The sequence below is a fragment of the Nestor notabilis genome, unplaced genomic scaffold (genome assembly GCF_000696875.1).
Source record: "Nestor notabilis isolate BGI_N333 unplaced genomic scaffold, ASM69687v1 scaffold6690, whole genome shotgun sequence".
NCBI lineage: Eukaryota > Metazoa > Chordata > Aves > Psittaciformes > Psittacidae > Nestor > Nestor notabilis.
The window spans coordinates 33,563-47,923 of record NW_009912366.1 but is presented as its reverse complement, the minus strand read 5'-3'; the positions used below and the strand labels follow the sequence as shown (position 1 = coordinate 47,923).

The 14,361-nt window shown below is 35.8% G+C and overlaps 1 protein-coding gene across 1 annotated transcript in view; it reads right to left on the bottom strand.

The window, feature by feature from the left end:
• Positions 1-957: 957 nt before the first annotated feature.
• The window catches only part of DENND4C (DENN/MADD domain containing 4C), a 42,105-nt gene continuing 28,701 nt past the window's right edge, over positions 958-14,361 (bottom strand). The window contains exons 21-31 of the mRNA XM_010019157.1: positions 13,370-14,361; positions 11,578-11,758; positions 9,922-10,031; positions 9,277-9,452; positions 8,109-8,291; positions 6,830-7,019; positions 5,653-5,898; positions 4,218-4,335; positions 3,079-3,232; positions 1,917-1,981; positions 958-1,234 (exon numbers count right to left, since the gene is read on the bottom strand). The exon at positions 13,370-14,361 is cut by the window's right edge and continues 180 nt beyond it. Of these exons, the coding sequence (XP_010017459.1) occupies positions 1,098-1,234; positions 1,917-1,981; positions 3,079-3,232; positions 4,218-4,335; positions 5,653-5,898; positions 6,830-7,019; positions 8,109-8,291; positions 9,277-9,452; positions 9,922-10,031; positions 11,578-11,758; positions 13,370-14,361 (2,552 nt within the window). The 3' untranslated portion in view covers positions 958-1,097. The remainder of the gene's footprint in view (positions 1,235-1,916; positions 1,982-3,078; positions 3,233-4,217; positions 4,336-5,652; positions 5,899-6,829; positions 7,020-8,108; positions 8,292-9,276; positions 9,453-9,921; positions 10,032-11,577; positions 11,759-13,369) is intronic.

Sequence of the window (14,361 nt, the reverse complement as noted above, 5' to 3'; positions counted from 1 at the left end):
ATGTGAGGTGAGGAAGTGTCTTATCTACTAGAAGCACTCCAAAAGATGGATTCATCTTTTCCGATCATACACTCAAGCACTTCATTTGTGCTAATACACACCTCAAAGACCACATTTACAAATACATTTTACTTGAAATATTGAATTTGGACTATCAGTGCAAAATAATTAACCCACAGGCTAGTGCGAAACCATGGAAAAGGGTGATAAGGAATTCAAGGAAAAGATACCTTTTAAGCACACATGCATACAGTATAGAGCATAATTTCTTTTCAGACAGCATCTGTTTAACAAACCCTGTATATATTCTAATGCCATATTAAAGCTTCCTAAAAAATTCTTTAGAAAACCATCCATTTCTGAGCTGCTTCGTGTAGAAGCCCATCATTCTCTTGGAGAAAGCAGCAGTATGTTCATTGGATCTTTACTTTGTCAGATAGAGAACACAGAAAAACTGAGTGGTTTTTACAGCTGCAGACATAAATTATGAAAAGGTCAGCCAAAGATAATTTAGAATACTGAGACTGGGACGAGGGTCAGGAAAAGGGTAGCAATTTTAGGTACTGTGATCTGACAAAAGCAAGTGCATTGCCATTTCCAATGCAAGGACTCAAGTATTTACATTCATACATACTGCACACCAAGAAAAATTGCCTTTACTTTAGGTAAAAAGGCAATCTTGAAGTAGTAGTGAAGAATCTAAGTATTCTGTGGCAGGAAAAGTATTTCATTAAAATACATAAATATCGGTGGCTCTTAAGTCAGTAACTATATGCTGTTCTATCATCACCTTTTTGAACAACTTCATGTTGTGGGAGAAGGATCTGAGGAACAACAAGAAAATATATACAGCAAAAAAAAGCAGATGAATCACTGAAACCAGCTCACCCTATTAATATAGTTTTAAAACATTTTAACATACTTTACACTCTGTTTCATGAGATGAAAGACAAAAGTATATGATGTATCTCAAGGAAATTGCTTTGACAAACTGCTCGGTTATCACCTTTTGGGATTCAAAGTGTATATATCACTATGCTCCTGGTTTGTTCACCTCTACTTTTGTCACACCGAAGTTGAGTGTGTCTTCCTCATTTTTATATTAAAGGTGCTCCAAAGCACTTCCTACAACACTCAACCCTGCTGCTTGGTGGAGCATCTATTTTCTGCATCTTTTCAAGAACTTCCTTTGGTAGATTTTTATGTGCAATTCTGTATTCACTATCAAAGACTTCTGAAATAGAAAAGCATAGTTGAAGTTATTGAAGAAATCCTGTAAAGCACCCACTACACCAAGACTGTTTTGATGATTTTTATATAATAACAATATTAATTATCTTAACTAGCCACTGATTTTTCTTTTTTCCCAAGTTCTCCTCTCGGTGAACCTGAAAAGTATTTTCACATTGGAGCATCACAACACATCACAGTGGACACCCATTACTTCTATTGCAGTTCAGTTTGCCTGTTCCTAGGGTATTTCCCCTGTCACATCCCATAAGGAAGTCCCTTTGCCTGCATAGTACCAAACAGAAGTCAAGGTAGAGGAGATGAGTAAGGGGTGGGCAATCAGGTGGCTAGATGACATATGTCTAACATGTAGGTCAGAGAAAGATGGACAGAACTGGGAACATGTTTTCAGACATAAGGAATTAAAGCTTCAAGCTAACAAATTTTGTTTAAAACAGCTGATTACTAGTTTCAAAGCCAAAATTAATGCCCCATCTGAATTACTTTTCCATAAAACTAACACCTTCTTGAAGAGTTACAGCACAGCACTTTTCATTAAAACACAGCAATTGAGAAGCTACTCAGAAACTCATGGATGAAAAGTCGATTATATACACTAGTTTTCACATAAAGTATTCATATATTTTATACGCAGACACATGCATTTCATAGTATTTTTTACTTACCAATGTCAATGTTTTCTCTTCCAAGAGACACCAGAGACAGGAAAAGAATTTCTCTGTAAAAACTCCTAGGAAGTATTTTGAAGGGCAAGTCAATGAAAGCACCAACTACCATAAATTTACAAAGTCAATGTTGAAGATGCAAATCTTTAATTATAGAATTTCTGCAACTGTTCTGTTAATCTTACTTGTGAAGAAAGCGACTGATCTGTATGACTGCTAGCTTAAGGTTTCCTCATGCCTGAGTATCTTTCCTTAACTCATAAAAATACAGTACTGCCAAATCCCAGCGGTTACGTTTTCTGTGAAAAACCCCCCTGCCAAATGTGCCATAAAAACTCCAGAAAAACGAGAAATATAAAATTAAGCACCACTTATTTATTAACTCATTTCTGCCTGAGGGTGAAGTACAGGGAGCAGAATTATTTCAGATGACCCATACTTCATTTTTTGTTTCAGAATGTCACGACCTATCTCAGAATTGGATATCACTAAGCAATTGGTTATTAATGTTTTTTGTCATGGAACTCATGAATATTCTTCTGTAGGCAGATTACTACTTTTTTTTTTTTTAGTAACTACGAACCACAGAAGCAGAGATGATTTAGCATGATAAACTTTGAATACATCTTATATTTCCAGTAATTTAATTCAGAGGCTTGCTTTTTAACAAAGCCCTCTCTGAATTGCAGTGCAGACGGCAAAATGTACAGTAGAAGCATTATTTACATGTCTCCCTTTATTTGTGGATCATGCTGTATACACTTTTCTGAGCCAGTACTCCAGGCTGGTAGGATTCCAATAGTTATAACTAGGTCATTTGGAGAATATTCCAGACACTGCAACAGGATAATGCACACTTACGTTTATCAATTTTCTAGACCTAGAGCAGCACCAAGATCTGTGTTTTTCTTATTAATTTGTAAAATGTTCATTTTGATCAAAGAATTGTATTTATTCATTTGATTTGGATGAATTATGCATCTAGCTACAGAATGCATCTGTTTGTAATCACAGGCATAAACAAATATACACAGCATTTGGTGGACACAAAATAAAAATGAGTATTTCAAGAGGTCTTTACGGAATTCTCATTATGAAGTGTATATGGTCTGATCTTGTTTAACTTTTAGTGGGGAGAAATAAGAAGAGATTACCCCTTTACCTCTGTCGTTTCACATCTGGCTTAACTTTCTGTAGAAGCAGGTTGATTGGTTTAACAACATTATTGTGTTGAATACTTAGTTTAATGTTCTCCAACAAAGTGTTTGTTGCCTGCTGATCTTCTGCCAGTGTGGAGGGTCTCTTTTCAGAAGAATCTGGAAAATGCAATCGTATAGATTATTAAACATTAAAGATGTAATTTTTTTTTCACTTTAATAAGAAGAAGGTATTTTGGAAAGTAAGGTTAATATACAGAACTTCTCAATCTACAGAAATTTTTACAATGGAAAGGCTTTGTCTGCTTATGGTCTTTATTCCACCACAAAAGTGACTGGATGTATCAACTACCTGTGTGCAAGAGCTGTCAACATGACAGAGAAATACAAGAGACTGAAGAGTATCGAGCATCCGAGGTTGGCTGTGATGCTTTGTTAGTTCAGATTTATTGTTCTACTTTAGTTTCAAAAACTAAGTTCACTCCAAGAAGGTTATTTTTACACAATGGAAAAGAAGTACAACAAAAGAAAACACCATCGTATTTCTTATCAAAGAAATTTTTCTCATCAAACAGCACAGACTGAGATGTCTGTGTCAACAAAGGATTTTTGCTGATCAGAAGTAATGAAATCCCAAGTTTTCATAAGTAGTCTGCCTGGGTTTTCTTCCTTTCAAATCAAGTTATGGTAGACAAAGGCTTGCTTTCTTTTTGACAGCCAAGTAGGCTGCCAAATACACGTATTAATGGGACTTGCTACCTTCCATTCAGTTATAGAAACACAAGATCATTTTTTTGTAATACATCTGTCTTTTTCATGCCTGCATAGATATAACTAGATAATGGAGCTAAACATTCAAATCAGGTGAAGATTATTTAGCAGTATATCTAGAGCAAATCCTCCCACCCTATTTATAACCATATGACATATAAAGAACAGGTAACATACCTTTTTACACAGATTAGTAAGATATATTCATAATTCGACACTGAGACTATGTTAAGTACCTCAGGGATTGCAGATGCCTCACACACTAAAAAAGCTTTCCAATTTGATGGGCTGTGTACACTTCGACACTACAAAACAAAGGGGGTTTTCCACAGCCTCTCCTCTCTCTGCTTTCTGTAACATTTGTTTTACTTACTGAGGTTTCTCCAAGATATATACAGGGGCTCCCCTGGCTCGTGGTGGAGGTTGATATTGTCCCACAAAAGATGGATGTATACTAGCTTGCTATCTTGAGCAAGAGATGTCAAAGGAAGCTAAAAAAACATGAGGAATGGGAAGAAGTTTTTAAAACATCAGTACAGTCTCATAATTTAAGAAATTGCTCTTTTACAAAGAAGGTTTACTTTATTCATCTTAAATCCATCAAACAGGAACAGTTGATGTCTTCTAAAGAAAACTTCACTCACCTAGAGCAAAATCACAAGTACTGCAATATTTAACTGCCTTTTCTAGTTTAGCCTAATGTATGAAGACCATTCAGTTTTCTACAGATACCTGAAGCAAATTTGTATGAGTATGTATCAAAAATTGGTTTTTGTGCGCTAAATATGTTGCTTAATTTGTACTACTTATCATGCCACACCGCAGTATTTTCTAACCTGATTAAGACTTGGTATGCATGTCTTTGTATTTCTTCCCAACAGGCAGGAAGAATTTGTGTTTGCATACAAGTATGAGCCATTTATTGCCAGTAAAATATATGGCACACAAAACATTAGATCTGTAGTTATTTTATAAAATTAAGTGCCTTTGGAATTGCTAATATAGTAAGACTTAGTGAGTAAGAAAAATTTACCACTAGTATGTCAGTTTAAACAAGCAATTACAGATATTAAGCCCCATCTTGTGGTTTACCCTGCTAATGCATTGCATTTAGTCAGCATGCTTTGGATTTCACTAGTGTTGATCTTCAGCTACATTGCCTGGAAAATGGTTCTTGGTTCCAGGGTTCTGGGTTTTTTTGAAAATTGAGGGAGAAAATATTAAAATTAAAGTGCATACAAGTAGACAGGAAAACACTACTTTTTTGCACGCATGTAAAATTTGCTAATTACATACACAAATAATATAGGTTTCCCTTCAAATGGGAAAAGCAAAATACTCAAAAGATAGCATCTGTTCTATGCTCTTTTGTTCCACACATACAGTATTGAAACTCAGTGAACTCTGAATAGCAAAACCTATTAATGGAAAAGAACAAAAAATACTGAGTAATAACTTAAAAGGTTGATATACTGAAGTATGCAACCCACACTATGTGGATTACAATGTATTGCTATTTGTGAGTTCTGAACAGATACATCTTGTTTCCTTCCATGTATCAGCCTTCTCTTTAATGAATCTTACCCTCTGGCTTTTTAGAGGAGAACAGCTTGATTAGAATTTGAATGCTGTTTTCACTCATCTTACTTCAGGATTCCTCGTGGAAAACAAACCTTTCTACTTACACTATAAAACCAGGAAACTAGATCCAAGCTACTGAGGTATTACTTACCTACTTCTTTTGAACTAAACTCTCAAAAGTAGCTTACTTCTAATACCTGCAGCTCTCATAGGAGGAAGCCACTTACCTGCACTCCATCATTACAGTGCTCAGATGTTAAAATGAGTCCAGGTAAGTTGCTAGGTAGATCCAACCGTCGGAAATACCAAACTAGGTTCCAGAAAATTATGGGGTGTTGATTGATGAATTTGGATGTATGAATTACTTGCTCTCCTTCATTTTCCAACAGTGATTCAAGCTCCTTATGCAGTACCAAAGGGCTTAAGTAGGGCACAGATACAGGGAGAGGATTAGGTCTCTTTACTAAAGGATCCTAAAAATAGAACAAAACACACAAAAGAAAACCGTGGGTTTTTACAGAATCAAACATTTTTCTTCCAGAAATACTTTTCAGGATTACTTGCCCTGGAGTTGCCTGTGCAATTAATTAATTGCCCTGTGCAATTCCCCATTGCACAGTTTCTTTTGATATTTGTAAGAAATCAAATACACAATAACTTTAATAGCATCAACAGTTGTGATGATTGAGGTGTTTCTTAACTTTAAACAACAATCACCTAAGCTCTATTAAGTGAAAAAGAGAAAATGCTCATTTGTTATAACTTGTTCCTGATTGTGCAGTTTCAAGCTATATAAGCTGGTGGCAATATAGATTGCAGAAATGTAGAAATATAATTACATCAGCTGTGGAACTGAATCATGAATTCACATGTTCAAGACAGCTTCCTGCTAATAAAAAACACAAGGAGAGAGGAGAAAAACTTCATTTCATATGCAATAATAAGTCTCAATACTGCCTCCTACCTTCTCCTATCCACTCAACAGGTAAGCCTGGTAGAACATATAGGAAGAGTGTAAGTAAATGCTTGGAAAAGGAACAAACTTTCACTCTTGCAACAGTGTGCTGTTTGTACTATTGTGTTCAGTCTGCTGTAGAAGTTGAGTTATTTTTAAAACAAACCTCCAGTCTTAGAAAGACAAAGACTAGCTTCATTCTGCTAGAGAGAATATTTCAATCAAGCAACACCACTTGTACAATGTACTAAACCCCCCCAATTTTAGATTAACTGAACCAAAATTTTCTTTTTTTTTTTTTTTTTTTTTTTGTCAGAAGAACATGAAAATGTGCTTGGACATTTCCATTTCCCAAATGGACAAGAAAGATAGTAATAGAACATTACCCATTGTAAGTTCATTGCATTCAGTTTTCTTCTGGCAACTGAATGTGCAGCTTCTAGACTTACCACAACTTCTTGCAAACTGTTTGGAAGACTAACTGTTGAAATTCCATGAGATGGTCTCTGGGAAAGATCAATATTTTGCAGTGGACCTCCAACACTGTGGCTCCGAGTCAAGGACACTCCCCTTTTTGGTGGATTATTGGCAGCTGTCTTCATGCTTCTAGGATCTTTACTCTCTTCTTCTGCCACATCACTGTTTGGATTTTAGAAGAGAATATGCTAACATGAAACTATTCAGCATTCCTATGGCAACAGGAAAAAAGCAGAGAAAGGCTGCCAAAGGCTGCCAAGTAAGTATCCTAAACCAAGTTTCCCTATTAATAAGGAATCATATTCTTCACAGTGAGGGTGGTGAAGCACTGGAATATGTTGCCCAAGGAAGTTGTGAATGCTCCAACCCTGGCGGTGTTCAAGGCCAGGTTGGACAGTCTTGGGCGACATAGTTTAGTGTGTGGTGTCCCTGCTCATGGCAGGGGGGTTGGAACTAGATGATCTTAAGGTCCTTTCCAACCCTAACTATTCTATGATTCTATATTCTTGTTCTGATTATGTTCCTCATTCCCCTTATTTTTACTTTCTCTGTCATAAGCAGAGCAACTGTCATATGATTTACTACCAATTACAACAAAACGTTAACAAATTCCATCAAAAAAGTCACAATTCACAGCAGCCCTATTTCAGTTCTTCCCTCTTCCAACATGAAACCTTCTTAATGCTTCTTTCTTCCCTCTTCCAACATGAAACTTTCTTAAAGCTTCTTTCCTCAAACTGTTTCAAAGGTGGCATTATTTTCTGAGTTTCAGTTTTACATCAGTAATATTTGTCATAGAATGTATGCTCTGTACTAGTGTCAAGTGCACCAAGACTTTTCTCTCAAAAAAGGGTGTTTCAGCAAATGGACTTATTTGTCACCATTATGCACTGTCCTTCTTGTTAAATTCCAAACACAAGGAAAGGAGAAGTAATGCTTATAATTATGTGTCTCTAAAAGGTGTGTTCTAACAACACTTATTTTACCTATTAATCATTAGCAGATAAACCTGAAGATTTATTTCTAGATTTGTAGCTCTAAAACTCACTCATTTAGTGTAACCAGCTTACTTAAAATGGATAAAAGTATGCTTAAGGCATGTGAAAAGAGTAAGAGGAAACAGATGATCATCAAGTTACTTTGTAACTTGCACTTTACCATACTTGGTACATAAGTGGATCTTTAAAGTAGAGGAGAAATACTGGAAGTGTTGATACATTCCTGATGGAACTAAATCCTTGTTTTACCTACCTCTGCTCAGCTGCAGAGCCAGTTTCTTCAGCTATGGTGTGGCTGGACTGTGGGTGATCTGAAAAACTGATCAAGTCAGCAACAGCTGGACTGGACAACAGTTTCTGCTCTAGGGGATCCGTGGTTGATGGAAGGGTACCACTCTGTAAACTATCTCCTGAAGTACTTTGCTTCAGGAAAAAGCTAAGTTATGACATGAATAGGAGGGGAGAGAAATACAAAGAGTAAGATGTAAGCATAAAGTCATTAAAAAAGTTATGAATCTCTCCATTTACTTTCAAAAGGTAATAAAAATAAGGAAACACAACATTAAAAAGCTTGATCAATGTAAGTTATGTAGGCAGAGTAAACAAACACAGAGATTTGATCTGCAAAAGAAGAAATCCTATGCTGGAAGTCATTAGTGACCTTAGTTTATCATGGTTCCCCACCAGCAACAATATATCAATAGCTGACACATGACTGAAAATAGCTGTTACTGTAAAGTGACATTACTGACTAGGAGACCATACACCATTAAAGGTACAAGACAGCAAGAATGTGTCAGGCTTTGCTAAGTTCTTTTAAGTACACTCTACAGATGTTCAGTTTCAGCATTAGAGAACACTAATGGAAGCTCTGTTTCACAATAATAACCACTACAGTGAGAATCCATTTTAAATTACCTTGAAGTAAGTTCCAGCCTTCCCAGTGCAATTAAAAAAGGTAAAAATAGTAAGTATAGAAGCTTAAACTGGAGAACTACTGGAGAAACAGTAAGGTGCATCATCTGTAATTAAAAGCTGCTAGTAAACTTAATTTGGGAATAATTCTTTGCTGACAGATTTAAAAACTACTTTATATGCTTTTAAAATTCATGATCCATTAGCTTTATTTTAAAAGCTAAACAAAAACAAACTTATACCTTCTGTTCAGTTATGCTTAGAAAGAAAATATGAAAAGCAAAAAAGGCAACTGGTTCTTTGCTTTTTGGCTATTTTACAATGAAATGCAGTAGCATACACGACTTACAATTTCCTTCAGTACAATCATGACCATCAAATATGCAGACATTCTTGCAAACATTTAGACAAAAATACTGCAAGAGATAACTAAGATCCTTTTGTGAAAAAAATACAGCCATGTGCAAGTGCAAAGGCAGAAAAGAGTATTTATAAAACACACTAACCTTGCAGAGCCACGTAGGTCTTTAAATTCAATATTAAGTAAAGGTAAGAAGATACTTTTACAGAAAGGACAGGTAGTGTTCAAGTTTGAATCGTCTGCTGTCCATCCAGCCATAATTTCTTCATCATAAACCAAAGCACCACAAGCTCTACATTGAGAGCAGCTAGACATCAATACCTAAAACAGTAAAGAATGAATATTATCAGCCTTGTTTCCGTGTTCTTTAATAACTGGCTTTATAGGTTTAGTATCCACAGGGGTTTAACAGGTATCAGAATGCTAGCTGGAAGGCATGAGTTCATCACCGCTTACTTACCATACTTGAGTTATCTTGCCCACATAAGTTTTATCTATGAAATGCAAATACTAATAATTTGATTTTGTTTGATATTTTCAGACCTGGAATAAACATTACCCTGAAATGCTATGAATTTAGCATTTGCCAATGTTCACTTCTATGAAGCCTCCAGCGTATATGAATTGCTTTGAATTGTATAACTAAATGCATGTCTGCTTCTCCAAAAAAGAAAACAAAATACAACCAATCCAAACAAACAAAAAATCCCACAAGCAAACTAATCAAACACAAAAAACCACATTTATAGTGGTGTGGTGGACATTGGCTGGATAAGTTTATAAATCTTACCTCCATTGCATAGTTCTGGAAAATGCTGGATAGGCTAGTATTATGTGAAGAGCTTTGCTCTGACTTCTCAGAATCTTGAACTTTCATACTTCTTGGCAATGAAACTTCACCTGCACAGAAAGAGTTGTGTGGGTCGGGTCTTCTATTCAAGGAAAGAGTTAATTCACCTGTCCCTAAAGAAAATAATTTCTGTTCGACCAAGACAGAAAATTGTACCAGAAGATCTTCAAAGATATGTGTAGCTCTGTAACTTTGCTGATACTATAATTACAAGATAGATTAATGTAATTTTTGTGTTTAACATTTAGAAGTTATTTTGGTCTAACACAATGTATCACAAACTGGTAAAAGAAAAGTACAAAGAAAGAATGAAGAATGGCAAAGAGCAGTAAGATTGCTCAATATTATATACTTCTAAAAGTTGTTAAAGATTTCTTGAATGATACATCCATATGTAAATGACAAACAGAAAGACAGCATCAGGGAAGACACACGATATCAAATATGCCATTACTGTGCTAAAGTTTTCTCTGGCTAACATTGCAGTAAAACAAATAATCCTTCTTTGGTAGGGGTTTTAGGGTTATGAGCTTTGCCCAGGAGAAGAGAAAAAGGAGTTGGAATATATTTACCAGAAGAAAATGGTTGGAATCAGTTTTAGAAAGCAAAACTATTAGCATTACTTCCTCTGACAAGCCCAGTCAAACTTTCCTATTAAAAAAATACCAGAGACCCCTCATCATAAAGAAGGCTCCACTGCTTCTTCAGCTAAAGTTCACGTTTGTGAACAAATTTTACATATTCTTCAGTCCACAAAATAGTTTGTCTTCTCTTGATGCACATGGCTTTATGATATTCACATCATTAAAGTATTGCAAAGAAAGGTAAACCAAACCCACAGCTGATTCAGTACACATCTTTTTCTCAAATGAAGAATAAAATCTGAACTGAAAATTATTAGTTTTACTTCATGCAGTTTTAGAACTTGGGGGAGGAAGGGAAGGACAATTTAGCAATAGGCATATACATTAATCTATTTACCTTCACAACTTCAAATCAAGTATGCACCCATTACCTCTTATTCCACAGTAAAACTTAAGAATTTTTTGTGTGTGTTGCTTTGGTTTTTCTGGCCCCTGGGGCTGTGGGGTTCGTTTTGTTTGTTTATTTTTTATTTCCACCTCCCCTCACTGAAAGATCTGCCTCTGTTAGTTATGAAACTATTTTGCAGTTTTGAAGTTCTTGGACACTGCTCTGCTTTTCTGTATTAATATTTCAAGAACTTTCAGGATATTATGACTTTCCACAACTGAACACATGTTCCTGGCTACAACTAACTAGGAATCTTCCTATCAAATACACAGAAGGATTTTTACAGTTAAATCCCTGTGTTTTGTATCAACTTTTTAAACATTCAACAAAGAGAAGCATTAGCTATTTACTACTCCAAGACAGAAGTACAGAATGGAAGTAGAAATTTGCTTGTACTTCAGGGTTTGAAATAATTTCAAATTACCATAGCTTTCATTGTTATGAATCATTTCACACATATTAGTTTTCCCTGTTATATTATAAAAAAGTTATGAGGGGAAAACAAAAAATAAAAAAAATAATTAAAAAAAAAAGCCAAACAAACCAACCCCCCCCCAATCTCACCTGCACTGTAATGCTGTCTTCCTGCATCTCCACTGCTACCGCTGCTGCCAAGACTAGTAGTGCTTTGTGCAAGCTCATTTGTAATTAGCCCTGGGACACCAGTTCTGGGTGACGGATTATCTCCTAAAATATTATCTTCAAAACCAGCAGGAAAGTTAAAGTCTGGTCGATTGTTTTCTTCCTTTAGTACGCAAGAAGAAAAATAGTATTTTTGAGTACTTCCAGATTGATTATTTGACTTCCATTTTTATCTTAATAAATAAAGAATTAAAGTAGCAGATTGAGACGAACACCTGATGTAAAAAAATTATTAGATGTAAGATAAATCTACACAACCCCAAAAAGAGGAGATACTGGACAAACCAGAAGGATATTGGGAAAATGAAAGGCTTCATGAACAAAAATACTTAGCTGAGGATCAAACTGAACAACAAAGCAACTGGAATATAATTGTCTTCATTACATGAGAAACAGAAAAAATGATGCAAAAATTTTGATTTGGCAGACATTACTCAAAATTAAAGAATTATCAGAAAAAAAGGTCTGAGTTAAAGTGAAATTTACAGAATTGAAAACAGGCATAAAATGCATCAGTTGAAATGATGCAGCAATAACACAGTCACTAAGCCACAAGATGCAATGAAGTACAAAAATTAGGATATTAAAACCAAGAAGTTGCAGAAATAAAACAGGCGAGAATTGGAAGATCTTCGATGGAAATTAAATCATGCTGAGGAGAGATTAAGATGTGCTATTAAACAAAATTCTACAGAACAGGCAAGCATAATAGAATGGCACACAGCAAAACCCAGGTCACAGGAAAAAAACTTAGGAAACAAAGTTAATGAGTGAGTTTTCACTGTCACAGTCAAAATCAGGTTAAAAACAATACTAGTAAGAAATATTTTTTTTTATTTAATAGAAAAGACCCTATTAGTAACATAAGTTAAATTTTCTTCATGTAGAAATAAAGCCAGAGAGCTATCTTTCCATTTCACATGTTTCATGAAGGTTGGGAAATGGAGGAAAAATTTGAAAAAGGAAACAAGAATCTACCTTAATAGCCTCAAAAGGAGAGACAAAAGATCCTTAAAGCCAAACCATAGCAAGGGGTTAAATGGATCAAGCAGGGGCCTTTATAAGATAAAAAATTACAAAACCAACCTAAGTTTGGAGCCACAATAAACAAAACACATATGGAGAGAAGGAAGTTACAATATTAATCCCTCCATCTCCTCTTTCATTTGTGTCATTATACTCTTGAACTGTTTTACTCTGAAAAAGACTCTGTTAATCAAGTGTGCTCACACAAGAACCATAACATTTAGTTTTAAAATTCCTGATAAGTGAAATTTACTAGCTCTCAGGGTGTTTCTACTTTCAACTTTATTCCTTACCAACCTGACTTCTTAGGTGTCTGATTTTTCATAACCTTTTCTTAATTTTTTAAAATAAAACAAGTAGTTTGGTATCATTTAAGATGACATAATTTTGTTCTTTGTAGGGTTTCCTGGTGCAGTTTCTTTAAATATAGAAAAATAAATAAATAGGGAAGGGGGAATGTTGAGGGAAAAAAAAAAAGTTAAATTTTAAGTTTACAGCATCAAGACTATTTAATTTGATTTTGTCTGAAAAGTGTTTTTTAATGACAGAGAAAACTTCCACCATACATAAAGTGCTATTTGTATGAGCTAATGAAAGTCAATACTTGATAAAAACTCCATCTCATGAAGCAACTTTTTGTACACAGAAGCTTTGTCTACCCAAATTTTTCATACTGAAAACCACTTGCCTCATCATCTGAGTAACTATATGCTGAAGTTACAACTCCCCACATCTTACTGGCTACATTGGCAGCCTGCTTCATGCCTGATTTCAGGACATCCATTTTTGGTCCAGACAGTATATTGTCCAGCTTCAGATTGGATAAAGTTGTTACAACAGATCCTAATGAGCCATGTGGAGAAGAACGACCCAGTCCTGTCAAAGATGAAGACCGTTCCTTTTGAACTTGCAGATGTGTTTGTTGCTTTGGTCGTACAGTGAATGTTTTGGATCTGGAGACAGAAGGACTTCTCTGACATTCATAAGACTTGGGAAATGGCAGGACGGGATCCAAAGGCAGGCTTGACCTCCTTTCTTGGGAGTGACCAAGTGTACCAGAGCCTTCTGCTTCCCTGTCTGGCTTGTGCAGTTCCATGCTGGGAAACTTACTACCCAAGGGGTTCTTCAGATTCATATAACTCTCTATTTCATCTGCCAAATTACGTGCTGCAACTGGTGACACCAACTTTTCCTCAGGTTCCGGATGCCTTGGCTGTGTGCTGTCAGTAGCAAGTAAAGATAAAGGGTCCAAGCCTACTTCAACATCTTCCCTTTCAATAGGCTTAACCACTCCATAAACGCTATTCCTTTTAGTACTTGCATCTTTGGATTCTGGTTTCTGATTCTTGGACTCAACTGATTGTTCAAGGCTCAGGTCTTCTATTGTGGTCAAGTTTTCATTTCTTCCATTCTCAAGATGCTCCTGCCCCTCCCCAGGTTCTTCCAGCACTGGTGAAGACCTATGCTCCAAATCCCAATCACTCTCAGTCGCACTACTCCACGTGACACTTACACCAGAAACCTCCTGGTCAATGATACTTTCAAAGTTGAGGGATTTACTCATGTGAGAAGGTGAAGTTTTGGCCCCAGATAAAGCTGCTGTTAGGATCTTGGCATCTGCTCCCATCATTATAGCCAGTTCTTTAGAATGCAAGTCCAGGCTGCCTTTTTTCATGAGCA